The sequence below is a fragment of the Cyprinus carpio genome, chromosome B20 (genome assembly GCF_018340385.1).
Source record: "Cyprinus carpio isolate SPL01 chromosome B20, ASM1834038v1, whole genome shotgun sequence".
NCBI classification, from domain to species: domain Eukaryota; kingdom Metazoa; phylum Chordata; class Actinopteri; order Cypriniformes; family Cyprinidae; genus Cyprinus; species Cyprinus carpio.
Window position 1 is genome coordinate 19,392,495 of NC_056616.1, and position 27,958 is coordinate 19,420,452.

General features: G+C 37.2%; 3 protein-coding genes across 4 annotated transcripts; 2 read left to right on the forward strand and 1 right to left on the reverse strand.

Moving 5' to 3' along the window:
• Positions 1–80: 80 nt before the first annotated feature.
• On the forward strand, positions 81–2,799 carry henmt1 (HEN methyltransferase 1). Its single transcript, XM_042746206.1, is given in 6 exon segments — positions 81–275; positions 378–493; positions 675–813; positions 901–1,082; positions 1,204–1,375; positions 2,121–2,799. Coding segments are annotated over 6 exon segments (1,239 nt in total). The 5' UTR covers positions 81–140; the 3' UTR covers positions 2,616–2,799.
• On the reverse strand, positions 2,793–18,796 carry fam102bb (family with sequence similarity 102 member Bb). 2 transcript variants are annotated; one of them, XM_042746203.1, is made up of 11 exons: positions 18,316–18,795; positions 13,740–13,860; positions 13,620–13,649; positions 12,503–12,619; positions 11,765–11,811; positions 11,152–11,255; positions 9,140–9,235; positions 7,417–7,621; positions 7,187–7,323; positions 5,964–6,033; positions 2,793–5,568 (listed from the first exon to the last, which is right to left on the reverse strand). In XM_042746203.1, exons 1-11 carry the CDS (start codon positions 18,447–18,449, stop codon positions 5,526–5,528), a joined length of 1,104 nt encoding a protein of 367 aa, XP_042602137.1. In that variant the 5' UTR covers positions 18,450–18,795; the 3' UTR covers positions 2,793–5,525. The 2 variants fall into 2 exon arrangements, with proteins under 2 accessions (XP_042602137.1, XP_042602138.1); XM_042746204.1 differs by lacking the exon at positions 9,140–9,235 and having other exon boundaries at positions 18,316–18,796.
• Positions 18,797–20,142: 1,346 nt separating this feature from the next.
• LOC109069533 (olfactomedin-like protein 2B) lies at positions 20,143–27,890 on the forward strand. The gene is made up of 8 exons (XM_042746922.1): positions 20,143–20,571; positions 21,608–21,871; positions 22,007–22,114; positions 22,189–22,353; positions 23,360–23,543; positions 23,783–24,805; positions 26,318–26,493; positions 26,566–27,890. The coding sequence occupies exons 1-8, from the start codon at positions 20,416–20,418 to the stop codon at positions 27,181–27,183; spliced, it is 2,694 nt and encodes an 897-aa protein (XP_042602856.1). The 5' UTR covers positions 20,143–20,415; the 3' UTR covers positions 27,184–27,890.
• The last annotated feature ends 68 nt before the right edge of the window (positions 27,891–27,958 follow it).

Sequence of the window (27,958 nt, forward strand, 5' to 3'; positions counted from 1 at the left end):
AGTGGGCTGGGTTTTTTATTTACTAAAATAAATCTCAATTAACACCGGTCCAGTATCAACCTTTTGCATTTGCTTTAAAGATTGATTGTGTTTGAGTAAGTAAGCCTTCACGCGGCTCAGCTGACGGAGTCACCTCGAGCATGTGTTTAATGAGGACCCACAGCCGAGCAGACCTGACCAAGACACTCGCCATGACCACGCCGTTTTCTCCTCCGCTTTACATGCAGCGATACCAGTTTGTTATCGACTATGTGAAAACCTACCGACCTAAAAAGGTGAATAAACATATGAATGGCATTTTAAAGTTAAGCCGCGATGGCCTTTGATGCTACGCTTGAACTAGCGCGCTAATCAAGTCTTTTTACATTTATCCGCAGGTCATCGATTTCGGATGCGCAGAATGTTGCTTACTAAAAAAGCTTAAGTTTCACCGCAACGGTATACAGTTACTAGTGGGAGTTGATATCAACAGCGTCGTCCTCCTGAAGAGAATGTATGTTTGGTATCTTACCTGCAAACCTTCCATTGTTGTGTAGTATAAGATTGCATTAAAATTACAGTGCTATCCCATAAGACCAACGGTTTATGCTACACAAGGGGTCTCCACGTACTTTTGGCCATATGCAAATCAGGCCTCCTCTGTTCATTCATAATGTGTGATTTATTTTTTGCAGGCACACGTTGGCTCCACTTATAAGTGATTATCTGCAGCCAAGTGATGGGCCTTTGACCATTGAGTTGTATCAAGGCTCTGTCACAGAAAGGGAGCCCTGCACCAGAGGATTTGATCTTGTGACATGTGTGGAGTTGTAAGTGTGCCACGTCTTTGCAAATAAATTTAAAGTTACTTTCAAATTGTATGTTCAACTTGAGCTTATGTAAACATCTCTACCACTTAAGATCGAACACCTGGAGCTTGTGGAGGTGGCGAGCTTTTCTGAGGTGGTGTTTGGCTACATGTCACCAGGTGCCGTGATCGTAAGCACACCAAATGCAGAGTTCAACCCACTGCTGCCGGGCCTGAGAGGCTTCAGAAACTATGACCACAAGTTCGAATGGACCAGAGCGGAGTTTCAAACTTGGTAAGTAAACGTTCAGTATCTAGTGAAAACCCGTTCCGGTGGTGATGTAGGATCAGATTTAAATAGATGTTGTTGTTTTTTTTTCTAGCTAAAAGCTTTTTCAACTCTCTCACCCTAACAGGGCTCACAAGGTGTGTAGAGACTATGGCTACTCCGTGCATTTCACAGGAGTTGGAGAAGCTGTTGGACACTGGAGAGAAGTGGGATTCTGCACCCAGATTGCTGTGTTCCAGAGGAATTTCCATGATACCATGAGCAATGCTGAACGCTTGGAACCATCAGTCTATAGACTGGTGAGACTGGCTTTTTCTTATTGGAAAATCCATATTTGTTTAAAGGAGTTATACTGTAAATTCTAAATACTTATCACTTTTACTGAAACAGTCACAGTTTAGTTTAGTAGTGCTGAAATTTGCAGCAAAAGCTTTTTATAAATATGCCATCTCGGCATAAAGAATTGATCCATGCAATTTTTAATTAAAATAACTTGTAACTTGATTTCCCAGTGGCATGACCGACTTCTATCTGGCGACTAGTCATTTAGTCAGTTTAAAACCCACCCCTTTCTTACAATGGACTGCTATCTTGCATTCAGATATTCACTCCACCCCAATCAACAACCGATACATTGAATACATTTTTTATTAAAACATAATCCGTTTTGCTCAGATGAAAACTATAATATGGAAGCAAAGGCCTTTTGGTAGTTTCAGTACATTGCGACTGTAACATGCAGTCGCTGGAAGGATATGCAGAGCTGTAGGTGCTACATGCAGCTATGAACAGCACTATTGGAAAAGAAAAAAATGTCACGTGGGAACTTGGTTCTGCCCATTGGTTGTTGATTGAAAGGTTGGGGTCAAAATACAAAAAATGTATTTTTGGGCAGTAAGATAAATAACATTGCATTTTCGAAAATATGGTGAACTCTTCTTTTAATGCTGACTTAACAGGTTTAAGCTAAAACAAAGTTATTTTTGTCCTAAAACTGGTAATATTTGCACTTGCTCTTATCTTTCTTTGCGGTTCCTTTTTTAGATGTACAGAGTAGTGTATCCGAGCCTAAGTGATAACAACATCTACCAGAGAACTTTAGTTAATGAAGTCTTGTATGAGGCACAACACCTGAGACAGGAATGGCTCAGCAGAATGAACATGGACTCCAGCAATAATGCACACTTCTGTGCTCCTCCATTAATGGATGTATTCCAGCATGGGCTCGAAGGGGTTACACGTGACTGCCAGCCTGTTTACCAGCAAGGTGGCACCATTTGTGTTCCTTTGGCACGTGTGTGGTCCAGTCCCAGAGTGAGAGCGCTGTGTGGGAGCGTGCAGCGTCTCAGAGAGGAACTGCAGGTGGACTCGCGAGTGAGGATGAGCGCTGATGGAACGGTGCTAAACCTGCCTGCTGCTGCTGATGATGAGGATGATGAGGAGGTGGAGGAAGAGGAAAATGTGAAAGCAGTATCAGGTGTAGCAAACAACGTGGAGGAGGACTGGGATAGGGAGCTTGGGTGTTACGGAAATGTATAACAGATCCAGAAAGCTTTGTAACCAGAATAAAAGAAAGCAAGCTGCACTTAAGATGTTGTTCCTTTTTGACTTTAAGTGTAGAATCATCAGAATGACATATTTCAATTAAAAGGCCAAATCTGTGATTGATGAAGACAATCATTAAACATGTCATTAATAAAAATGCAAATATGTGACCACCTTTGAAATGCGGTTTTATTTAACAGTGCATGGTACATACCTTACCAGCATCATAACAGAACACATGGCATGAAAGCCACTATTGGTCAAAAGTTAGAACACAACATTGCAAGACAGTCAAAAACAGCAATGTCACTCTTAAACATCAGACACAGTACAATTACAAGGACCAAAAACTTCACAGAAGAGATAAAGCCACCATGTTTTTACAACATGTAAAGTACCAGGACCTACTTACAGGTAATGTAAGAGTAATCAGGAAACATGGAGGGGAAAAAGTGAATCTTCACACAATTTCACCATCACTAAAGCTCAAATACATAAAAATAGACTTTCATTTTGGCAGTAGATCAATTAAAAAACTAAAAATCAAGTTTAAAGTAACTCACTCATATTAATGAATGTCTGATGAAAAGTAATGAAGCAAAAATATTGCAGATAACCTCTAAATATACTGGTATTTGCAAACATTCGCTACGGAGCCCTTAAAGGGACATGATGATGGAGAAACAATATGTGATGGGAGAAAAAAAAAAAAAAATCAACGCTCAATTGAAGAAATTGTTTTTCAAAAAAATCTTTGCTTTCTCTCAAGACATTTTGCATTTTGTTGCAAAATGTTTGCATTACTGCAAGACACTTGTTTGCATGCAAAATCTTTCCATTCACTCGCAAACTTTTAATTTCTAGCATTTCTTTGGTGAACGCAAACGTTTTGCAAGTGAACAAAGTTTCTGTAAGCAATCCAAAACTTTTGCTAGAGAATGCATATCATTTTTCCTCCCATCTCACATTTATACATATCACCATGGGTCTTTAGGGGCTCCGTACATTCGCAGTAAATAATAAACCTGAGACGTGTGGCCGAGTTGAATCCAAGCTTCCCATCTGTTTTTTTTTTTTTTTTTTTTTTTTTTTTAGTGTTTGGATATCGACAGATCAATCTGATGGAAATAGCAAAGACTACACAAAATGCTTCGGACACATTGAGTAGGTGTGACACCCATGCATTTCTACACTATAACTCTAGACAGTTATGAGATAATCAAGTGCTACGAATAGATTGTATTCACACTCGCTCAACTGCGAATCCTCACACACACTTAATTCGCAGAGGCTAGTGAGTTTAGATTATAAAACTGAATGGCTCTGAGAAGATATGGGCATAGTATGGTCACATACAACTAGAGAATCACTAATGTATGATTCTGATATGCTTAAAGCTGACCTTACAGACAGAGATACCATGAAAATAGTCATTAAAATACCTTCATTTTAGTGAAACATCAAGTAACTACGAAAACATAGATTAAAACGTTTTTGTAGTGTTATAGAGAGGATAAGAAGAGCTACACCGCTCGAGAGCCTTGTGCTAAATGTTTCAAGCATTGCTGAAATAGTTAAATGCTTCGTTCTGTGCTGCCATGTTACTAATTGTAGCTTGAGAACAGCTTGGCTCATTTTGTCCTTGCATGAAAGCCGATACATTTACAAGATGCCATTAATGATGCCAGAGATGTACTTGTCAGATATTCAGCTGCTTGGATTTTAGGTAGCTAGCTTATATGTCTATATATTGAACTACAAAATTACTTAAGTAGTCCCATTTAACATTTAATGCAGCTGTAGGATTTTCATCTACATTTAAGTTCTCAAGCCGAAAGTTGTTTTTGACGATGAATAAAGAGGAAATACACATTTTCGTGAATGGTTTAACTCGATCAGCAGCTCAACCTGAAAACTCCCTACAATGTTGGAGATACACAGAAAGCCCATGTAAAGTCCTTCAATTCAAAGTGCTATTCAAATGAACATTTTTTCAAGTCTGAAAATGGCTCCATCTGTCAAAATGTATCACGAGTTCTCACACGCACAAAGTGAGATGCTGCGGGTGGGTGAGGACGGTTTGATTTCCATTCTGACAGTAATGAGATGACAAAACAATTTGTAAAGGGGTCACCTTCATACAGTATACACCTCATACGTATTGTAAAAGATGTATAAAATCCATCAAATGTTACTGACAGACCCCTAAAACGGCTCACAAACATGTAAACATGGGTAAAAATAAAGAGAGATCTTACTAACTAAAACAACAATATGAAATATATATATATTTAAAAAAATCAGCAAGGAAAATAGAGAAAAAAAGCTCTTTGATTTTCAACGTGGGCGTAAAGGAGACAAACTTTACCTCACAGTGAAACACGTACACCTATAATGGCAGCTGGTCGCCGTGATTTTACCAAGAAAGACCATCCATGTTCCTGGATCAACATCTTTTGTTGATCCTGGATCAACATTACTTTCAAAAAATATAGAACTATCCCTACCCATAATTTATTCATCATTAAAATCAGAGGAAAATGATAGCTGATTAACAAGAGTGTAGAAGCACCTAACCCTGATCGTTAACCTAAAACTGACATTCCTGAAAAGTTATCCCTTTATTCTGATTGAAATGCTGCTCCGGGATCAACATGGATGTTGATCCAGGAACATGTTGTAGTTGTTGAAATCAGGTTCACCACTGGGAGCCTCATACAGAGGATCTGTCAGTTCTTTATGTAGCCAGCAGAGGACACCATTCCATCGAAAGGATGAAACGGGTTCGTGACAAACACTCCTAATGTGAGAGGAGCCGAACATGTCTGAATCTCTTCGTCCCTTTCTCCTCCCACGAAACAGACTTTGGTTTTTTGACACTTCTCCTTCTGGCATCTCCCAACTCTAGCGTTTGATCACCACCTGTTCGTAGGCACCAGCTCCAACCCTGAAAAGAGGAGAAATCAGCATTTACATACAACCAGGTCAATGCACTGATTTACATTTTCATAGAGCATGGGGGAATACCAATGTTTATTTTGCTGTTATTTAAAGAAACAGTAACTCAAATGTTAAAATAGTCATTATTTTCTCACCCTCATGTCATTCCAAACCTGTTTGTCTGACTTATATGAAACACAAAAACATTTATGGTGCCTTCTGGTAATATTTTAAAGCTTAACATACTTAGCCCCCATTCACTTTCATTACATGGAAAAGAGCAGCTTGGATGTTCTACTAAACATCTCCTTTTGTGCTCCAAGAAAGTCATATGGATATGGAATGACATTTTAGTGAGTAAATGATGACAGCATTTTCATTTTTGGCTGAACTATTCCTCACCTGGCAGGAAGGTGATGGCTACCAAATGCTGTGCTCCCACCAGGACCCACAAACAAACGCAGACCTTCCTCTGAAACACACACACACACACACACACACACACTTGAAATAGATATCGCCTCCATTCTGCATGCACAAAGTCACGACTCTTCTCTGGGGATACAAAAACCAAACTGGTCCATTTCTAATGAGAACCTGTGGCCAGGTTATCTAAAAATAATTTAAAACTAATAGGACACACACTCAGACACGTGCTCTGGCACAGAGACACTTCAATACACCTACTGAGAAGCAGCAGCTACCCGTAAACATTGCTACCAATTAAAACAACCTGTTTCTAGCTCTGTTTTTATTTTTGTTTGCTCTCAATCTAACTTCTAAGTCTGCACTGATGCCGATTCGTCACAAGCATGTTACTGGCCCAAAATTCTATTTCACAGCAGCAGAAATTCAGTGTTAGTAATCAGAATGAAAGACAGAATTTGTGATATATTATTTGAAAAACAACTATCTGTAAGACTACAATCCCAAGAGACACTGCAAATGATGTATACAAATAACAGCACAATTTAAAACACCTGATTTATAGCAGTCTGTCAGAATTAAAGATGGAATTTATATTATGGAAATATAATGACTAACAATATGAAATGTTCAGTAATCGTTGATAAGAGAATGAACTTCAATCCCATGAAGCATTGCTGACGTAAAAAATAAAAAAAGGGTACAATCTTAAAAAAAAATTAATCTATAGCCATTTATTTTATGCATAAAATGCAATATAATTGAAGTTTACGATTTTTTGGGGGGTTGCTAAGAATAAATGTTTTTGAAAGAAGTGTCCTATACTCAGCAAGGTTGCATTTATTTAATCAAAAAATTCATTTAAAATAACTGTTTTCTAGGAATGAGTTTTGTTTATTCCTGTGGTGACAAAGCTGACTTTTCAGCAGCCATTACTCCAGTCTTTAGTGTCACATGATCCTTCAGAAATCATTTCAATATGCTGATTTAGTGCTCAAGAAATGTCTTACTACTGTCAATGTTGAAAACAGTTGTGCTGCTTAATATTTTTGTGGAAACCATTATACGTGTATTTTTTAAGGATTTTTTGATTAATGGAAATAAAGCAGCATTTATTAGAAAGTTTATAAATGCTACTCAAATACTCTAATAGTACTTTAAGTGAAGTCTGATAATAAACATGAATAAGACAATATTACCTTCAGCGCTGGAGTCTAGCAGACTGTGGGTGAAGTCCTGGCTTTGAAGAATCTTCTCTACCACGTCATCGGCATCCACCCGTGTGGCATCCACCCTTTTCAGCTGAGACTCCATTGAGTCTTGTTTCACTGGGTACTTGTTGTATATATGAGAAAATAAATCTGATAAATCTACAATCATTTAATATCCTGAATCTAAAGCTTGGCAGTGGTAGCAGTGTCTGTCGGACCTGCTGGCAGCTCTGTCAGGGGTTGATGGGTGTTCAGGCACAGCAGCGCAGACCCCCGGGGCTGTAGGGGGCACTGTATTTCGGTCACTCTCCTCACTGGGCTCAGGGATGCTGGCAATGCCAGTGGAAGCGCTGCCGATCGAAGTGTTCCTCCTGTGGGAGAACTCCGACAGACTGGAGGAACGTGAGTGACTTGTACTATAGCCTGAGAAACAACACAAGTGGTTTTCAATTATTATTAGTAATATTATTTTTTTTAAAGTAGTAAAAAAAAAAAAAAAAGTTGATCTACCCTGGTAATATACAGCATGCACTTTAAAAACCTTCACAGATTAACCAATCAATCACTTTTGTAATGAAGGGACATTTAACATCCCCTGCACTCACACTTGCTATTCAGGTTTCCAGAGCTTTACAAAGTGGAAATGCTAGTATGGGCTGCTACTAAAGGGAATATCCTCCCACACATGTATAGGCACACAACAACTCCAGTTTCCAGTCAGAGACGGATATGTGATGAACACTTCTGTTTGCTGTGTGGGACTTTACACTTTGAGATGATCTATTCTAAGGCAAAAGGTCAAAGTGAGCAATGTGTAACCCGATTTAAGAGAATAGCTAAATGAAATAAGGACTGAGTGCTGTCTCCTCTCTAGAAGTACTAGAGGAAATAGTGCTATCAAATTAGATCTGGGACATTAATCCAGCTATTTTGTGATGCCACAGAATCTTTCTAAAAGCCTTATTTTAGATTATTTAATAAAGCAAATAGTGCTTTCCTTAAAAGGGTACAAAATAGGGCCTGGAATGATTAAAAATTCCATGCTTAGGAAAATGGTTAAAGGAGATGCTTGAATTGTTTATCTAAATATTATATGAACTGTTTTATTCATTTTATATGATGTATTTTACATCACTACAGTTCAAAAGTTTGGGGTCAGTAAGATTTTTTTTTTTTAAATTAACACATATTCAACATGGATATATTAAATTGATCAGAAGTAAATGAATTCTATTTAATTAAATACTGTTCTATTAAACTTTATATTCATCAGATAACAATATTACAGTTCCCATAAAAATATTACGCAGCACAATTTCAACATTGATAATAATAATAATATCAGAATAAATAAAGACTGGAGTTATGGCTGCTGATAATTAATCTTTGTCATCACAGGAATAAATTACATTTTCAAATACTTTAAAATAGAAAACATTTATTTTAAATTGTAATAATATTTCAAAAACATAAAAAACCTTTACTGACCCCCAATCTTTGAACGATAGTGTACATACCAAGCCAAACATCTAATATTTAAAAAAAAAAAAAAAAAAAAATGGGATTTGTGTCCCTAATGCTTTAATCAAAGTAATGGAACACCAAACTGTACCCTATATGTGGAAAGTGCAACCTACTGTAACAAAATATAATATGAGCTAATGGATTTGCACACATATTCTCTTTCTCTCTCATAGTTGCACACATGCATCTTCACTCCATCTCACAGAACAGAGACACGTGACATGCAGCCTACATGCAAAATTACAAATTGCGTTAATCATCTTGCAATACAAATGCATCATGTTGATTTACAGCCTGATAATGTAACAGCCAGGGTTACAGACAATATTATTCAGGCATGCATTCAAGTCCAGCAAGACTTTATTGTGTATAGAGATTAAGTGATCAGAGAGAAAACAGTGGAAAGGGAAAGCCTACCTGATACTTTGGACTGCTGACTAGCATAACTGGACGTTCGAGAGTGTCCGCACAGCCCAAGCTCATCGGGCAGAGAGCCACACTTCCCTGATGTCTCTGTGGACATAAGGGATTCAGTTCAGTCTTAATTAAACCTGTTTAATCACTTTATGGGATTCAACGCCAATTAAAGCTGTTCTTCTCCTATTTCCAAGTTTAAAATACAATATACTGTATATCTAATATAGCCATGCTTTTGTCCATTGGCGTATTCAGGCATTTCATATAATTTAACTATTTAAATTAGGACTGCTTATAAGAAAACGAAGTCCAAATATAATTAGAGTGATTTAGGGTCATGTCAACCAGACACAGACAAATAAGACATACATAATCAGCAAGTGTAGCTCAGTAGCTCCTTTCAATAAATGTTTTATTGAATACAAATACAAATATATTTAATCTTTGTTGAAACTTTAACCTTTAGTCCTCACAAAAAGAGAAATATATTATGGATATCAATACAAGTGTTGCTCATAGCTGGCAATTTTTACAAAGGTGTTGAATTGGTTACAAAAGTTTTTGATGACTTGCTTGACAAGCAAAGTTTTATTTCCTGTTTTGGCATATTTCCTGTTGAAACGGGACATTAGGGCATGACATTTTTAAATTAGCCTTCGATTTACATCATGATTTGGTATTTGCTAATTCTAGTTTACAGCAGATGGTGCATTAGAAGGTGGGACTTTCTCATTCTAGTATTTATGTATTTTATTGGCTAGAAATTTGCATATAAAAGAATAAATATTTTGTTATAAATAATTTTCTTGTCATTACTCATTTTGGTCCTATGTAAAAAAATAACTTTATAAATTGTATGTATGCTAGATTCAGTGTTGTTATTTTTTACTAAAACTAAAACTTAGAAATTGTTCACAATAATAGAAATAAAGCTCAAATAAAAAAAAAGTTAGAAATGTTGCTTTGACAACTAACTGAACTTAAATAAGTTCAAATTGAAGTACTAGAATTACTAAAACTATAAAAAAAGACAAAATCACGTAACAAAATAAAATCTTAAACAAAAATTACAACGAAAATTCTAAATCAAAACAAGAATAAATACAACAATAGTATAATAGTATAAAAATGATACTAAAATAACAATGGCTAGCATATGCATGGCCTTAAAACTAACAAATGAAAACCCTCAATACACTCATTTTAAAGTTGAAAAGCAATTAAAAATATCTACATCACTAACAGATTTGTCAGATGCTAAAAGACTAGTTGACAATCCTGACCAATCTCTAAATTAGTTTTCTCCATCAAAAGAGTAGCATTTCTCTGTCGAAATCCCATGCTAACTCATATTTAACTAGTATGACTCTTCAAACTTGTTCTTCTGAACAAATGGTGATACTGATTAATTCATCAACTGCCTCTAACACAAAGCCACTTTTGGCATCTTGTCTTTAATCTCATTAATATTTCAGATGAAATGGCCTAATATTGTTCAGTTATCACAAATAAAAATCACTATGGAAGCGGCACTGAGACTAGTAAGCTAATCATATTTTATGAATTGGATGCCTGCTCTACATCATAAGCAGTTAGTCATACTGAATGAATATGAAAGCAAAGTCAAGAGCTGCATACGGCTAAATTATACATTAAAGACTGATGCTTTCGCCAGCCTCTGGACAGAAAAGGCACGCAGCATGAATGAGGGCAAAGAAAGGATAAAAGAGAGAGTGGGGGAAGAGAGAGCACTCTTTCAAGCTCCCGTTAGTTCAGCAGCATCAAATCGAACATACAGTCCTGTTCTTTGCTACAAGACTGGATGCAGAATTAATGAGAAGCTTCTCAAAGGGTGTTTGATTTGGGCAGATTAGAGCACCCAACATAAAAATACAAGAAATGCAAACACATTTAAGCACACGTAAAGGACAAATGTTAAAATATAAGGTCTGCGTATGGAGCTGCGACTCATTTTTTGATTCACCACAAACACTGACCAATGTGAGGTTTACCTGAGAGACTCAGAAAAGGTTTCTGTGTGTCTCCTCCTTTCCTGTCTTCCAGCAGGCTCTCTGCATCACCCTGAATGCCTATTACCGTTGCGGTGGATGGAGGCCTAATACATGGAGAACACGCAATCAAGAATACGGTTTAAATGGATTCGAATGAACAGACTTAAAAATGCTGAATTAAAGATCTAAACCATCTGAATCCACCCACTGACGGTGGTCCAAAAGCAGCCCCCAGAATCCCCTAACTCCACACTCTCCCCACGCTCCAACCCACACAAATGTTTTAGCAGGTTTTTGCCTTCACGCACACTGTGTACATGTGTGGGTTTCCAGTATGCAAATCTGTGTTCAAAACTCTGATTTCCCCAGAGCACTCATTCACACTCCTTCCCAACACACACGGGCCATTTCTGAGAAAATACTATAATAGCAACTTCAAATGTTTAACAGGAAAAGGTCTCTGTGGGTCATAAATCTAAATTTAAAAATGCAGCTGTGGTGTAGAGACAAAAAAAGGGCCTTATTACAACCCAACTTCAAATCTTCAAATCACTTCAGTAGCATCTCCTAACAAATTATAACACATGCAAAAGCATTTAGAAGTAACACTCACGTTTTGAAACAGGGGTCCCCAGACATCAGCTGTGTGCTAATAATCACCTACAGGAAAAAACAAATGACAAAAAGAGAGAAACTGGATGTGTATGACATAACGTTTTATTTTATTTTCATTTATTTATATTTTCCAGAATGTGATCATGCAAAATTCACATGCAGGTTGTTGCAAGGCATTTGCTAAAGTGCTCTGAGTGATTATTAGAGTGATGAACAGAACTTGCAATAGTCTTTTCTTCTCTATTGTGATGTGTGTCTGAATGAAACGCTTCTTGAACAAGAAAAAAAATGTTGGAGCAGATTTGATATTTTTTACTGGGATTTGACTGAATCTGATTGAATGACTGTTGTTGTTTGTTATCTCATGTGAATAACAGGTTGTTCCACCCTCGCACCAGTAAACACGACATCAGAGAAGAGAAGAGGTGTCGTTGCATAATGGAGGGGAAGTTATTTTGGGGAAGTTAAGATTATGAGAGAGCATGAGTAAAGAAAATAAATGATGTGCACACACACGCAAAAACAAAAAACAAAACACGTGTATTCCATAAAAATAAGAATTATCAATTTAGATTTCATGGGGATTTTAAGCATTAGTATGACTAATAGTTACCAAAAGCACCACTGATAATAGCCAAAAGTTCCAAACTCAAAACAGAACAAAGAATGCGATTAAGAACAAGAAACAAAGAAATAGCTGAGAAGACCCTGAAAGGAAGTCTGAGCAGTTCTGTACCTTAAGGATGGAGTTGTCCTGTCTAGTGTTCTTGGTGTCATAACCCTCCAGCAGACACCTGCGTGTGGTGCTACCCGATCCGGCAAACTCCGCCAGGTTGAGATCAGCAAAACCCAGCTGTATAGAAAACCAACGCAACACACATTCAGGAAGAAAAAAGTATTTTTGTCTGTAGAAAAATAATTTAAAAATAAAAAGCACTGATGCTTTATATAATAATAATAATAATAAATAAGATTATTTATTAATAATGTTAATGCTTTTGTGGACAGAAGTGCATTACTCATACACAAACAGAATCGCATACAAACACAGTGTTCCAGAGTGAACTATTTTCAGCTGTTCCTTTGCTATCAATATTTTATAATCCTCTACAGAACTGTCTACTTGATGAATTATCAATGCCCTGTTTTTATTCATTAAAGGAAAATTAAGTACAATTTTCTGTTGTAGAAACATGAAGATTTCTATGGAAGCCCGTTTCTGCCATTGAATAAAAAATAAAACAAGGTAATTGCGACTTTTTATCTCACAATTCTGACTTTTTTTCTCTCAGAATTACGAGTTTTTATCTTGCAATTCTGACTTTATAACACGCAATTGCCAGTTATAAAGTCAAAATTGTGAATTATAAAGTTAGAATTGCAGAATTGAGATATAAACTCACAATTCAGAAAAAAAAGTCCGATTGGCGAGTTTATATCACGCAATTCTGACTTTATAACTCGCAATTGCGAGTTTATATCATGCAGTTTTTAATTTTTTTCTCAGAATTGCAAGTTTATATCACGCAATTCTGACTTTATAACTCACAATAGCATGTTCAGCAATGGCATGGACGCGATGTTGTCTGGGGGTTTGGCAAAAGGAGAGTGGGCGGTGCTCGGGGTGGTGACTGAAGGCAGTGATTGTGTAGTTCTGACGTCAACTTTTTACGGAAGTCACAATGGTTTGTGAAAATTCACAGCTATTTTATGCAGGCTGTGTGCATTTTACTGTGGGCTGACTGTTTTGAAACTTACATGGTAGTTAAATAGCCCCTAGATCTCAGTTTTGACAATATGGGACCTTTAATGTTTGTAATGTATGTTTAACTCAAAAATGAGGAACATATTACCTTTGCATAAGTCTTTCCACCTTTCAGTTCCTGTTACATAAAAACAATCAAATCATTCTCAGTATTTTAACTCCAAACTGTTTATTGTAAACCAAAAAGTGTGCACGAGTGTGATTGTACCTTTCTGACTGAAACTCGACACACACAGGGATCAAGGACTCCGGTTCCAGCGTTAGCGCTCATTTTACAGGGGAAGGAGAATCTTTTTCTCCAGCGTACACAGTTTGCCTGGACCGTCTCACTGTGAAATGCAAACATACAATGGGTTGTTAATACAAGGCGTCACCGTAAAGAACACAAACTCGGCACAAGACTTTAAAACAAACATCCACTCATCCAAAACAGCGTGAACCCTCTCCCACCCCATCTGATCCGCATTTGCAAAATCCAACAAAGGGTGGACAGTGCATTGCTCCTCAGGGAGATTTTGAAATGATTTCACAACAGAACGGGTCACACAATCCAGTTTTAATATTCACTTCAACTCGACTGCATTAAAAGAGTCTGACTCACATTCTGTGATTAATTAGAGCCTGGAGTCAGAAGGCCATACTGACAACAAGAAGTTTAATTAATTTCCCATCTGAAAATGGACCTCCCTGTGCAGGTGTTCTGCTTCCTAATTAGACAGATGTTTGCAGACAGGGCAGACGAGCAAGGCCCAGAGGGCTTTTGAAGAGATAAAAGTCTATAAAATGAACTTCGGGGAAATTGTGCTGCTATTATACACATCTAAGACAGTGAACACAACACTGCAAGCATGTCAATTTCAGAATAAAGTGTTTTGTCCCTGTTATAGTCAAAAAACATGGCTAACACAAAGATTGCAAGTTGTAAATGCAAGCCTGTGCCCTTTTAAAACCTTAATAAAATATCAATGTTCAAAGGCATTGAACTTGTGAATGGTAAATCAATATTCCAATAAATAAATCAATCGTGAAAGGTGACAATAAATAAATAACACGTGACTTAAATTCTTCAGTTGTACAGTCATGTATTTATTGACACATATATTAATTTATTTATTATCAATTATATAACTATATTTTGTCACATTTATGTTTTAAGTGAAAGATTTAATTATTAATATGGTACATGTAGACCTCCACCAATTATGCTATCCAACTATGAAGAAATGAATTTGCATTTGATGTATCATTTATATTTTTTGTAAAGAAAACATCATCCACAGTCCTTACATAAACACAGAGTCTCTCCTTATATGCTGTCATCCCCTAATGGTCCACAATGTCGTCTTTGGGAAACACAGCCAAAACAACACGTAATCGGGCACCTCCCATCCAGCTGGGGAGATTCCCTACCAAAAGGCCTGCGCTTTGTGCCGAGTGAATCACTGGGTGAAAAAACTGCCTCTAATGCATGAACCAGAATGAACCACAGCTGGATGAAACCTTCAACACTGATTCTGTCGCCATAGCAGCAGAGGCCAATGACTTCTCTAAACAATGCTAGCATATTTCTCCTACCAACCACTGAACATGTGTGGTTTCTAAGGAAATAAACAGCATGCTTGCTAACAGCACAATGACACAAACAAAAGCTTGTTCAGCTGAAATGCAAAGGTTATAACGCTCAAAATATCACAAATTTTTACTTGCGATAGATGGGCAGAGGGAATTGGAACTTGCTGTGTTAATAGAGACCTCAGAGGAATTGAAGTGTTATAGACTGGTATAAAGCACTACAAAACTTTGCTGACTCACTGTAAACAACCTGCTTTTAAATTAAGCTCTTGACATGCATGTTAAAAAAAAACACACCACAAACAGAGATTAAAATCAATGTGAAATTCAAAAAGCCATTCTACTTCCGTAATGAGACATATTTCAGAGTAAACAGGATAACACAAATTGTAGGGTGGAAGTTGATATTAATATCTTGAATGGTATGCTTAATCACATGTAAATTAAGTTGAATTTTAACTACTGATAATATCACATTTTTAAATTGCAATTTTAGAATCTGCACCAGCAGCCAAAAAAATTAAGTCAAAACAGCTGTTTGGCTGCTGGTTAACACTATAACCAATGGCTCACATAGTGACGTCGGCCAAAGAGGAAAGTCATTTCAAGGCAGATCAAGTTATTAATCAAATCATATTACACTATGATGTCATGTTGTTTTTAACTGTAATTTCTCCTTAGTGCTCCATTATCAGTCCAAAGTCTTGCTTTGCTGCTTCTCACCAACACAAAAGTGGCACTGCAAATGATAATAAAATGAGGGCAAGATGATGTCAGGTAATATGACTCCTTTTCTGCCCTATATGATTATAGGCAAATTACTGACAGTGAGACTATAAACAAACAGCTGCAGACTCATAATTCAGACAACCCGAGCAAGGCCAGAGCTCCGATCGATACAGGAGACCTCCATCTTTGTAATAACTGCACCCACTGCAGGTCAAATTCAAACTTTCCCTTTCTAGCTATCTCATAATGAATAATGTTTAGCCTCTGGCTCTCAGATCTTATAAGCTCCATTGTCTTACTGGAACAATTCAGCATCACAATGAATGACTCATTAATACCTTCCCTAGAAAGCACTAATGATGCAAAAACACAAAGGACATAATGAATTCAGCAGCATTAGATACTAATGGTATGCATTACTAGCACAAATGAAAACAATCTACCATATTTGCACTCATTGTCCTCCTGGAAAAATGGCAAAGTACTATTTTTTCATTGGTCCATCAGACAATTAGTGCAGCATGCATGTGCTAGAGCCTTTAGCATCACTGCTCTCACTGTTAAACCAATGCTTATGCCTAAATGTGCAACAGGCTTAATATTGTAAAAAAGAACCATCATGACAAGCTACTGGTCTGATTTCCGTATTTGGAATATATGCTGTTGCCATGGCAAAGTCAGCTGAGAGAAAGAGAGCAGGAGTGCTTTGGTTCAGTGTGCTCTTTCCTTAGGTTCACCCATAGGATGTCTGCAATGAAACAGGAGTTCTTCAAAAATATCACCACAGGCAGATGGAGGCAAACTCAAGTCTGGAGGGAGAATAAACTCACGAACCTTAAACACTCCCTTCAAACTGCATAACGGAAAAGAGAAGCACTCATGCAAACCCAAGCTTGATCTTCTTAGCTGCTGTGGTTTTGGTCTAGAGCTCTCTTTCTGTTTAAATGAATAAGTTACTTGCTTATGCATTGTCAGGGGGTTGTTTGAAGGGAATTTGTCATGGTGAAGTTTGACAGCCCACTTTCACTGCCTGACATATTAATATTTATCTGTGGGAAGCCTTTGTATTGCGGGGCTCCAAAAAAGAGTAAATGACAAATGTTGCAGCAAGACACGGACAAAGAGTTTGTGATGTCTCTTCTGAGAAGGAAGATAAATTTTTTAGGCCTTGGGTATTCTGTCAATGATTTATTGTTGGATATTCCACATCTTGATCAGTGCACATTTAAGTCTACTAAATATATGCAATATACTAATAGTTTCAAATTACAATATCAAGTCACAAACCCGACTAATCAACAATAAAATTAGCTGTCAGTTTCATAATTGATTTTATTATTATTAATTACTCGTTGCAGCCTATTTTTCCTCTTGGTTGGGTGCTCAATGCAACAAGTTCAATGCCACAGGGCCTTTTAAAAATCCAGTCTGTTTTGGACTGAGATACTAAAATGTATTAAAATAGAAACATGAGTGAGATAATAGTCTTGAAGCTTAAACAGCATGATGCTATCAATGCCGAGCTCAAGTGTTTGAATCTCAGGGAATGCATGAACTGATAAATACCCTGAATGCTTAACTCGCTTTGGATAAAAGCATCTACCAAATGCGCAGATAAATGTAGAATAATTTTGGAAGGTCCAGCAACTGACTGTGAAATTTGCACCTCTCATTGTGTCATAAAATACAGTAATAATCTGTAACACTGCACAATTCTCTTCACTGCTCTACATTTAAATGGACTGTAACAAAAACACACACCCACTACAATGATAGAGCTTAGAAGTGCCAGGACAATTTTAATACAACTCCGATTGGATTCATCTGAAAGAAGAAAGTCATGTACACCTAGGATTGCTTGAGGGTGACTAAAACACAGGCTAATTTTAATTTTTGGGTGAACTAACCCTGTAATCCGCCCCTTCAGAAGTGATGCTTTAACATCCTGCATGCAGGTCAAGCTGTGTGCAGGTCTGAGAGCAGCACAGCACATTTACACATCAAACAAACACATCTACAGTTCTAATGTGTGGCCTTAGGTGACTCAGCACAAGAACTGCTATGAAGTGAATTGCAAAAAGCACGCAGGATATGCTTAACATATTGCAGTTATTGATAAAACCTGAAAACAGTAAGGAAACCCAGACCAAATATTAGCCCACTTTTGTTGATTCTTCTAACCAAAAATTCATTTTGCCAGTCAGTAAAAGTGACTTTTTTCTTCAGGTTTAAGTGTTACATTTTATCATTTTAATAACATGAATATTCTATGTATAATTACTTGACATGTCACATAAAATGTCACTGACAACCTTGACTGAAATAATGGACAACTTTCTTAAACATGCACAGAGCACACAGCTCTATATACGCGCACTATGACATATATTTTTTGGGTTATGCTTTATTATAAAGCAATAAAGAATAAAAACAGCCATAATAATAAACCACTTCCATCCCTCCCCATCTCACAGCCTCCTTACCGCGATGACTCCTCCGAGAACCCGCCGTCAAGCAGGCGGACTTTACAGAACAGAACTCCGTTTACGAACGGAACCGACGACAGCTCGTCCAGCTCAAAATCAACTCTGAACTTAAACTTTTTTTTCTTCATCATCTTGACGTCGATTCCCAGCAGTCCTGTTACCGCTCGATAATGCCTTTGGTCATATGCTGTGGAGGAGCATTACTTTTATTCGCTCGTCTCTGGTGAACCTCTGTTGTTAGAGCTGATAGCCGTTAGCCACTGATGGAATCCCCTTTGCTTATAATAGAAAGCTATGCTAACGATGATAATACAGTCTTAAAGGATTCTTCTGTCATTAACTACATCGTTACAATCACAAACGGTACTGAAAATGGATATGCTCGTCCGTGGATATGCAGTCTGTGATGGTCTGTTTCGCTCCGCGGAGGCGTGTGTAGTGCTGCTGTATTGTGTGTTGTAGTGTAGTAGTGGAAACACAGGCGACGCTTCTTAAAGGGCCAATCAACTCATAAAGCTGAAGTCAAGAGGGGGACAAAGGACAGCTCATAGTACATAATACATGTAATAAATGAGTTAAAGATTGTATATGATCTTGATAGTACACAAAAAGATAAATCATTAGAATGATCCCGTGTATAATATAATAACATTGTGACTTAAAGGTACAGTACTCATTTTGACGTTACACTGGGCTGCGTGAGAACCAGCTGGTGTTGTTTGGTAAATTGTTTTCAGTGTGACTCTCAGATGTATTTATCTAAATATTTGTAGTAATTTCTTATCCAGAGTTATCAAAATCATAATTGTTGTATAATAATGCTAAATATTATTAGTATTATAAATATACAAATGTGCACTTCTATGGGACAAAGTATGCTTTAATATTTGTTAAAAAATAATATTTTAAATAATTTAATTAAATAAATTAAATTAAATGTTGTAAAAAATAATATTACAACTACTATTATTGTTCTTGTCTTTATTTATGTATGTGTATAATTTCCATACTTTCATATTGGAGCTTTTTGTTGTAACCGTTTGGTTCATTTAGTTTACGTGAACAGTTTTATTTTTTTGTTTAAGTGACATGGTGTTACTTGTTCAGTTACTTGTTTTAGTGACATATCAGTCACAGTATACTTGGTTTACTACCACCAGTCCTGGAAGTAAAAAGAGTAAACTTGACCACTAAGGGCCCCAGAGGGTGGACTGGTTCTACGTCACGCAACAAACATCAGTAATATGGAGCAACACTGACCACTGTTGGTTAATAATATTAGTGTGACACCTGGCACTTGCAGATAGGAAAAAGAACGAAATTTTACTGCGTATTTGTATTCCTCTGTCTTAACACACACTAGGTGGCGCTGTAACACTTCAATTTCTATGCATAATGTTCTGTTCTAGCTACACTTTTAGTAGCTACAAGAAGTTAACCCTATGCACGCATTCAGTGCTAAAATGTTTGATACACACTTCTTGAATAAATTGGATCCGTTTACTAAAACGAATTCAAACTAATAATATTTGGGTGTTATTGGGTCATTTTTATGTCCAAATGCAAAATGCCACAGGTGAGCTCCATACTGTCAATGTAAATGTTTTTATTAGGCAACAAACACATTAATGAAATTCCACATAAATAATTTATATAACTATAATAAAGTTCACATAAGGGTTAAAATAAAGTTTACTGTAAATAAATAGTTTTTTCTTATGACACATATATGTTGATTTTCTTTCTTTTTAAAAAAAAAAAAAAAAAAAAAAAAAAAAAGGTTTATAGTCTAGTCGTCTAGCGCGCACGTTCAGCGTGCTCCGTGCGTCTCTCCATCCAGCCCCCTCATTTCAGCTCAAATGTCACGTCACTCCTGCTTCTTCTCAAACCAGTTTCACTCTGAGGACCAGGCACCTGCCCTCATCTGGACTTCACATCTTCTATACTTTCGCAAAACCTCATCCCGTATTTCACCTGGAGGGCAGTGCAAATGGAGATCTGTCTGACGGTTTATCGTTTTTGAAGAGGAAAAAGCCCGACCTGCAAGAACAATCTACAGTGGCATATGTTTGGCGGGATTGAATCACACCTTGCACGATGACTGCGATGGGAATCTGGTGCGTTTTATGGCTCGTGACATTCGCTCTCACTTCAGCCGCTCCGAAATCAGACCAGCGACTCCAGGAGAACACGAATGAACAGAATGACACTTTGGAAGTTGAAAGAGATAATCAAGAAAATATATTAAGTCAGGTAAGAATCTGTTCGATACGATTATATCTGTGCAGCTTCTTTATAACCTACAATATTAGTAACACTTCATGATAACTTTCATTAATAACTTATTGACATTCTTTGCATAATGCTTAACATAATGCGTTTCTGAAGTAAATTCAAATAGCCTATGAATAGCCTATAAAATCTGATTTAAAATATATTATTCAAATATAGGCCTAGGAGAAGTTTTTAAAGAAAAGCACAACATTTCAGAGCATAAACATAAGGTCGCGAACATGCATTGCATGCTCCTGAGAAAGTTACCACAGCAACAGTAGGCTGCTGGAGCGATCGTATCTTATGATACACAAAATAATAATAATAATTACTAACATTATTTATTCCATTTTATATCACATGCACATCGTAAAATTGAGTTTAGTTAAAAAAAATATTTAAAATTAAGAAAATTCTATTCGGCGAAACGCACAGAAAATTAGGCTACTCACGGTTGGAAAACATTGGTTACACTTTATGTGGTAACACTTTGGTGTCCTTGTTACACGTTACATGCAATTACTATTGTATTAGCACAAAATTCTGCATAATTACATCCGATAACCCTAAACCATATAAATGAATAATTACACTGTAACAAGAACACCTTAAAATAAACTGTAGCACTTGTTACAGTGTAATTATATATTTAAGTACTGAGTAATATCAATTAACTAGCTACATTACTATATGGTTAGGGTTAGTATTAGGGTTTGTCTTAGGGTTACTTGCATGAAATTATGCATAATTTATTGTTGTTATTATAATATGAAGTACACGTAACATGTAACAAGGGCTTTCAAAACTGTAATTCGCATACTGTTTGAATGTAAGTAGGCTAAATTTGTTAATGTTATTAATGAAAGTTACTCAGAAATGTACCAGAAACAAATGAATAGACTTCACAACGTTGGTAACTGAAAAACAGTAATGAACATTAAAATGCACATCAATATACAAACAATGCAACAAAGCTGGCTGGCTGGAAAATGCATCCGTCCTCTTTTCTTTGTAGCTGCTGGGTGATTATGACAAAGTGAAAGCGCTTTCGGAAGGCTCTGACTGTGGCTGTAAATGTGTTGTCAGACCTCTGAGCGCGAGCGCGTGCCAGCGGATACGGGATGGTCACGCGACGCCTCAGGATTTCTACACGGTGGAGACCATCACATCAGGACCCCACTGCAAATGTGCATGCATTGCACCTCCGTCCGCTTTAAACCCCTGTGAGGGTGACTTCCGGTTGAAGAAGCTGCAGCAGGCTGGGAAAGATAATATCAAGGTGACCAGAACATCTGCAGTTGGATCTCATAGACCAGAATAAGTTCAAAATATGGCAGGATATGAATGCATAACATTTCCCACCCCTTAAATAAAACCAGCTCTCGCCATGACGGAATTTACTTCATCGTTACAGCTGTCAACTATACTGGAATTGCTGGAGGGTTCCTTCTATGGCATGGATCTACTGAAATTGCACTCAGTCACCACAAAGCTTCTTGATCGCATGGACACTATAGAAAAAGTAAGTGGTGTTTTTGTTTGTTTTCTTATCTTACACATGCTAAACATATTATTTATGCAGTTTATTACTGACAGATGGTCTTAAACAACCAGACCGAGGAGAAGTCGAACACAAGGAGCACCTCTCCAAATCCACAACCACCCACATCTTCACCTACAACTCTGCCTCCACAACCGCAGGAGAAGAGGACCAGTCTGAGGGAGCAGAATGACGAGGCAGCTGCTTTTCAGCACACAGAGGTGGGAGGTGCTATTTAAAACAAATGTTGCATTACATAAGTACCATGTCTAATACGTAACAATGGAACAATCCAAACATTATGTTAAGCCATGAAGTGAAATAGCCCACCTGCTGCGAGTGTTTATTTATTTACTTAGGATCACTGTCTCAGAGTCAAAAATGACCTCATGTTGTGTCTTGAAACTCTCACTAATTTATCCCACTGTCAACTCTTACATAAGTTGGCATGAAAAGAGCCAAATGACTTGGACTATCAAAGATCCAAAGCAGATGATCTATATCATGATCTGTTAAAGGGATAGTTCACCAAAAAAATTCTGTCAGCATTTACTCACCCTGATGTCATTCCAAACCTGTTAAGACTTTGATTAATCTTCATAACACAAATTAAGAAATCTAAAAAATTTCTGTCCCTTCACTGAAAATCCAGGTACTCAAAAACTTAGATCCAGAAAGCACGGTAAAACGAATCTATATGAATCAAGAAGTTTAATCCAAGTTTAGCGAAGCGATATGATTGGTTTATATGATTGATTGATTTTTTTTTTTTTTTTACATTAAAACAATAATTGACAAAAATATGTACATAGAGCACATCACATATGGTAAACACGGAAGCTCAAATGTAGTGCGTGAGAACCAATGAGGTTGGTTTTATCGTGTGACACAAGTTTCTGTGTTTACCATATGTGATGGACTGTATGTATGTTTATATGTGGGAAAAAAGCCTAAATTAAACGTATTCATCATCATATAAATCAATCTTATCTCTTCACAAGACTTGGATTAAACCAGTTCATATGGATTAATTATACATTGCCTTTATGACCTTTTTGGATCTTCTAAGTTCTGTTAACCTGGACTTTCAATGAAGGTTATGGTTTGGGTTAGGTGATGACAAATGTAAATGTCAAAAGTAAATGATGGCAGAATTTTATTTTTTTTCTTTATTACATAATATCTCAAATGCTGCAGTATCACAGTGTCCTCTGATGTACTTAACAGAGTAAATATGAGGAAAAGTTTGTTGGAGATCTCCTGAAGAGCAGCAGATCAGATCTAAACAAGGCCGTTGCAGTTTTACAAGAACAAGAGCGCCAAGGAAGGGAGAAGCAACCAAAAATAATTGTTAGGGGGATCACATACTATAAATCTGACCCAGTGGATGAGGCAGACACAGAGGAGAATTGTAAGTATAACTTTGATTTTACCATCTACATTCAAAGATCTCAGACGGAGAAGTTTGGAAAAACACTCTTAAAAATGAAGGTTCTTTTTTGGTAACTGTGCTTACATGAATAACTTTTAACATCAATAGAACTTTTCTATTGGCAAAAAAGTTCTTTATATTATTAAAACATTTTTGGGGGACCTAAATTGGTTCTTCAGTGGCATTGCTGTGAAAGCCTTTTTTGTTCTTCATTTCAGTAGATGAAAATCACAGTGGTGACAGCCCAATTGATCTCTTTGCCGACGAGCAGCTCCTTCATCACAAAGCTCGCCACTTTAGGCCGGTCATCAAGGCGAGGTCTTTCCGCCCAAAACCCAAGAGTGAAGCCTCAAAAGGGGGAGATGGCCTTCAAACTCCATTTACTGGACTGTTGGACTCTGCCCTGCTGATTAAAACGCCTACTGAACCAATATCCGTTCAGACTCAAACCAGTCGTTCCACCACAGACAACTCTGCAGGAGATGAAAGAACCACACCAACACCTGCTGTGATGGATAATTTGAAGGTCACCATCCACAAGGAACATATTATACCTCAAACCATCGTCAAAAAAACGGAGGCAAGCAACATGGAGCCCTCAACTCCATCTGTAAGACAAGCTCAAAACATTCTGGTCAGGTCATCCAATCTGGGCCACATAAAAATGAATGAGTCAGTCACAGCAGCTGCTGCTAAAGTGGTGACTGCAGAGCCAACTCTGACAGAGATCACCACCAACAGGACTGTTGAAAAGAAAACATCTGTATCTTCTGTGACTGAAAATGGAATTGTTACCAAGGCAAATCTGAAAGATGAAAGAAATGCTTCAATGCTTTCAATGGAGAGTTTAACTCAAAGCGCATTTAGGAGAACAACACCATTACCAACTTCTCATTCAGACTCTTTAACAGTCACAGAAAGCTCCTTGGGATCAACTGCTCACACAAGAGCTGCTACCACCATTGTGACATCACCTCATGCCACTGAAAGCAAGAGAGACTCAGTTACCCATTTACACAAGATGACTCCCAAACATACATTAACCTCAGTGCCATCTTTGATGACCACTACAAAAACTACCACAATAACAACTACAACCCCAAGCAAACCTGGCAAACATAAATATAGCATGAGCTGGGATGAAGAGGAAGAGGTAGTGGTAGAAGAGGAAATGGAAAGAATGAAAGCTGTAAAAACTGTGGTTGAAGAGAGCGTGGTAGAGGGACCTCAAAAGAAGCCAGGTAAAGCCTTATGATGTTCTTGTTATTATTTATTTTATTTTATGATCTTGTTATTTTTTGTTATATTTGTTTATTTGTTATTATTTTATTATAAATGTTCAAATAAATGTAAATTAATTATATGTGTGTCTGCATACATTTATGCAAAATTTATATAAAATAACTTATTTTGGAAGTAGTGATTTTATTTATTATTAATTACAATTGTATTTTTTAATATTTCTAAATATAATTTTTTTAAATTATTATACCAATTATGAAAGTAAAAAATAAAAATATGAATAAATACAATAAAATAATATATTTTTTTTTCATATGATTGTACCAATTTATGAAAGCAAAATATTTTCCATTACCACTTAAAGGGATAGTTCACCAAAAACTGAAAATTCTATCATTAGAATTTGGGGAAGTCGTGGCCTAATGGTTAGAGAGTCCGACTCGCAATCCAAGTGTTGAGAGTTCGAGTCTCGGGCCGGCAGGAATTGTAGGTGGGGGGAGTGCATGTACAGTGCTCTCTGCACCCTCAATACCACGACTGAGGTGATGTTGTGAAATGTAAAGGTACATGTAGCCGCAGCATAAATGGCTGCCCACTGCTCCGGTGTGTGTTATAGGTGTTTTTGTTTTCACTGCTGTGTGTGCACTTTGGATGGGTTAAAAGCAGAGCACCAATTCTGAGTATGGGTCACCATACTTGGCTGTATGTCACGACACTTTCACTTAATTACTCACCCTCATGTCGTCCAAACCTGTAAGACCTTTGTTCATCTTCAGAACACAAATTAAGATATTTTTGATGAAATCCGAGAGCTTTCTGACCCTCCATAGACAACAATGCAACTGAAATGTTCCCATTCCCAGAAACGTAGCAAGGACATCGGTAAAACAGTCCATGTGACAGTGGTTCAACAGTAATTTTACAAAGCTGCGAGAATACTTTTTGTGTCCAAAGAAAACAAAAATAACGACTTTATTCAACAATTCTTCTCTTCCAAATATCATCTTCTGCCATTATCAGGGGGAACCTCTACATGTTAACAACACACGCGTGATGCTGCTAACGTAGAACTAGCATGCTCTGTGTCTTGTTTGCGTGCAGAGGACAGAATGCACATGCATCTTGGTACTCTCGATAATGGCAGAATACGTGATTTGGAGGAGAAGAATTGTTGAATAAAGTTATTTTCTTTGCACACACAAAAAAATATTCTCATAGCTTCGTAAAATTATGGTTGAACCAATGATATCTTTACTATGTTTCTGGGTCTGGGAACATTTCAGTTGTGTTGCTGTCTATGGAGGGTCAGAAAGCTCTCGGATTTCATCAAAATATTAATTTGTGAATGAACAAAGGTCTTACAGGTTTGTAACGACATTAGGGTGAGTAATTAATGACAGAATTTTCATTTTTGGGTGGACTATCCCTTTGTTGAATTCAGAATGTTTGCATGGTTTGGCACAAAAATGATTAAAACACAACAACAACATAATTCTGGGTTTTGTTTGAAGGAATGTGTAAGGACACTTTGGCCACAATCTCAGAGCCCATTACACACAATACATACGGTCGTAATGAGGGCGCTTGGATGAAGGATCCACTGGCTCAAGATGACAAGATCTATGTCACAAACTATTATTATGGCAACAACCTTCTGGAATTCCGCAACATGGATGTCTTCAAACAAGGTATGGCTCTTTTTTTCAGATAAACTTTATAAATAAGCAATTTTACTGGTTTTGTTTTCTTACTTTTATTCGGTCGCGTCACTAATTCCTACAAGCTGCCTTATAACTGGATCGGCACCGGCCATGTGGTCTACAAGGGTGCTTTTTATTACAACCGTGCATTCTCTCGAGACATTATTAAGTACGACCTGCGGTTGCGTTACGTGGCTGCCTGGACCATGCTGCACGATGCGGTGTTTGATAACGACGACGTGTCCACGTGGAGATGGAGAGGAAACTCAGACATGGATTTGGCCGTCGACGAAAGTGGACTTTGGGTGATCTACCCAGCGCTGGACGACGAGGGCTTCTTGCAGGAAATGATCGTCTTGAGCCGTCTGAACCCCAATGATCTAAGCATGAAGCGTGAAACCACTTGGAGGACTGGGCTTCGACGCAATCGCTACGGCAATTGCTTCATCGTATGCGGCGTTCTTTACGCGACGGATAGCTACAATCAGCAGGACACCAATTTGTCCTACGCCTTTGACACCCACACTAACACTCAGGTGATCCCTCACCTGCCTTTCAGCAACAACTGTACTTACATCACTCAGATCGATTACAACCCCAAAGAGAGGGTGTTGTACGCCTGGGACAACGGACATCAGGTCACGTATAATATCTTTGCATATGTAGACCCACTGTAGACCAGAGCAAGTGTGTCCTTTGCACAAAGTAGAAGAAACCGTAAATGTGGATTGTGGATCAGTTCACTCAGCTTAACTTCATGTAGTTTAATATACTTATTAATATGCTATTAAGTTTTCAAAGTGTAAAAAAGGACCCATATTGTTACATTTATGGTGAAAACAAAGAAAAGCAACTTTGTTAAAAGAATTTCTTAACACCCAAAGGCTGCAGCTATGTGAGCTTTGCAGTTTGCATTTTTTCCCCCTTTTTTTTTTTAGATATTGACGCTTGCTTTTGCACTATGAAAATGAACTTCTTTATGTTTATAGCGATACCTCTCATAAGGCTGGCAGAAGTTTTGAGGCGTTGTATTCTTAAATCCAGTAGAATACATTGTATATACTGTAATATAAAAGCTAGAACATGGGATTGATGAATGTAAAAAATACAATTTGTATTTTCATAAACATGTTTTTTTTTTTTTTTTACAAACTATCACTTGCATATGTGATAAAAAAAGTTCGCAATTGTAAAAACGTTTGCAATTGTATCATTTCAGTAAAACATGAGTAGACAGCATTTTGTGCACATTTTCAGAGTGTTTTTTTCATCAGTACGTTTGATGCATATTTTATTGCAATTTTGTTTAATCTTCTAGCACTTAAGAAATTCAAATCTCTGTCAGACTCAGAAAATGGCTGCAATAAAATGAGTTGAAATAAGATATTTGGCTCTGGTTTTCCTTTCACAGTAAAGATGTCAAGTGAAAGCGTGTTCTCAGCACAGATATTC